Source organism: Sphaeroforma arctica, assembly GCF_001186125.1.
Source record: "Sphaeroforma arctica JP610 unplaced genomic scaffold supercont1.18, whole genome shotgun sequence".
Classification (NCBI taxonomy): Eukaryota; class Ichthyosporea; order Ichthyophonida; genus Sphaeroforma; species Sphaeroforma arctica.
Genome location: NW_014040540.1, coordinates 1 through 2592, shown reverse-complemented (window position 1 = coordinate 2592; position 2592 = coordinate 1). Strand labels below are relative to the sequence as shown.

General features: G+C 37.9%; 1 protein-coding gene across 1 annotated transcript in view; it reads right to left on the bottom strand.

The window, feature by feature from the left end:
- The window catches only part of SARC_00550 (hypothetical protein), a gene marked incomplete at its 5' end in the record, with an annotated part of 4051 nt that extends 1992 nt beyond the window's left edge, over nucleotides 1-2059 (bottom strand). The window contains 3 exons of the mRNA XM_014305735.1: nucleotides 268-375; nucleotides 1104-1255; nucleotides 1743-2059. Of these exons, the coding sequence (XP_014161210.1) occupies nucleotides 268-375; nucleotides 1104-1255; nucleotides 1743-2059 (577 nt within the window). The remainder of the gene's footprint in view (nucleotides 1-267; nucleotides 376-1103; nucleotides 1256-1742) is intronic.
- Nucleotides 2060-2592: the final 533 nt, after the last annotated feature.

Here is a 2592-nt window from a genome sequence, read left to right as displayed (position 1 = left end):
ATATATATATACTTACATATATATATACATATATATATATATATACATACTTATATATATGTATTTATATACTTATTGTATATATTTATATATATATAGTATAGTGGTTGCAAACTATATATATATCTATATGTGTATGCATATATATGCACACAGATCTTCCGATACATCAATACACATATGTTTGCCTGATAGATGGACGCAGACACATGGCTATTTGGCATGTAAATACGCACCCTGTATAATAGTGTTGTGTACATAACATACCATCCACATGCTCTAGTGGTAGTGCCATGTCGTCGTCATCATCATCGTCGCCGACTTCTTCCGCCCACGTATACCCTGCGCTAGGGTGGAATCGGCGTAGCTGTTGGCCTAAAATAAAATATATAAAACAAAAATGTTTGTATTGCACTTGGGTATAGACACTATAAAGGCACCGAACTGTGTGTGTGTTTCCCTCGACAGGCTTGTAGCGTAAAACTGATATGGAGCGGAAACGTATGTGTAAACATTGGGAGATGTTATAGTGCCATGGTTCACTAATTGTAATATGAATGACCGTGTTGGGTGATAGAGGGGTGAGCGAGTCAACCAGGTGAGATCAAAAGGTTCATAGCGTTGCACCGTTGGTTTTCAGTATAACCTCAAACACATTGGTTGAGAGAAGCTATAGGTATATACACAGATTGAGTGCTATTAAATATATGCATGCATACACTGAGTATGACGTGTACGTATAACAGCTGTTAATATAACTAGTTGTCATTCGACACAGCATCTGCAACTACCTACAAACATGCTTGTAAAATTATATTCACATAGTATATTTCCTACCAATATGAAATCAATCTGAAAACACACAATAATATCAGTGATAAATAAAACTTACTATCGTAGGCCTTAGTGTTTGCAAATAATAAAAAACAAATATATTTTTAATTACATTCCCATTGCACATTCCTCACCAATTCTAAATCAATCCAAAAACACACAATCCTACCAGCTTTTGATCCGAATACAGCCAAAAAATCTAGTATTATATTCCCTTAGTACATTTTCTAGTAATATCCACAATCCAAAAGCACATAATCCTAACTTACTGTCCGATAGCGCCTCATGAAGATGGTACTGGATGGTCAACAGTCGGCAATTGAGTACTGAATTTAGGGCCGGGGCAGGGTATATATTGCCCTCGATGCAGTAGTACAACGACAGCGCTTGCGCTTCTGTGGTCCCGTTTGGTCGTACCGCTCTGTAATTCAGTGTAGAGATGGTTGAATATCTTGCTAGGTATGCGTATAACTATGTACGAAGAAAGGAAACATTTGAGTGAATAGATTATAATATGTCTTGTTGAACATGTGTATATTTATGTACATTAGGAGAGAGAATTTCAGCGATGATAATACGAATAGACGTGTATAATTATGTACACAGGAAATCGTATATCTTGCCCTTTGTGCATGAATACAGTAGCCGTTCCTGAGCCCGAGATATCACATAACTGTGTAAATCATACAGATTCAGAGAGTGTACAAACTGTGACGGCGTGCGTGTGATCGTCTCGATGCAATGGTGCATGGGTTGGTACCGTCCGTTAACTAGCTTGTAGCTACAGGTGCTATAGACCTACACACACACTTATGTGCATGAAACGCAAAGCAGTCCCAAAAGTCACTCATCCGTTGCAAACGCTATTGAAAAACACACATCCGAGTGGGCCGTGAACACAGCCTCACCTCTTTTGCTTGCGAATCAAGTACAGATTTGGTGCCTTCTGCTCCACATCGTACTCCAGGCCTTCGGTGGTCAGAAACGTTTTCACGTTGAACTTCTCCGATACCGTGACACTGTCGAACACTATTTGCGCCGAGGGAAAGGGCAGCAACATCAGATTCAGCTGCATGCGGAACTGCTCATTGGTACAGGACCCGTCGTAGAAGATCGACTTGGCGAAGTATGTGAGCACTGTGTTGACATCTAACGGGAACTGTGGGGTGGGGCAGCGGGTGAGAAGTGAGAAGTTAGAAGGAGCGTACCACACACATCCGACCATCTTACATATAGGAAGCTTGCTTGTGTGCAGGGAATGGAATAACCTCGCTAAGGACGGGAGCGTGGTGAACACATACAGTTGGAATGGTGGGGTGAATCAAAGAGACAGAGAAGAATCAGCCGTTCAAAGGTCCAAGACATATGGGAGAAGACAGATCTGCAACATAGGATATCACACATCCCATATCCAGCAAAAGTAATGATTAACAGAAATATGCGGAAACAAGGTCACTAGATATCCACCAAAACAAAGATGTAGTTGATAAACATTAACATCAAGTGAAGAAAGAAATTGTAAACATCTAAACAATATAAGAAAGTATAACAACGAACAAAGTCACGAATATAAGTATACATCAAAAATCTTAATATATATTATATGTGTGCATATGGATGCACATATCTATATCGATAACTATATATATATAAATCTATATATATATATATATATATATATATATATATATAGTATATATATATATATAATTATTATATATAACTATATATATATATATATNATATATATTATATATA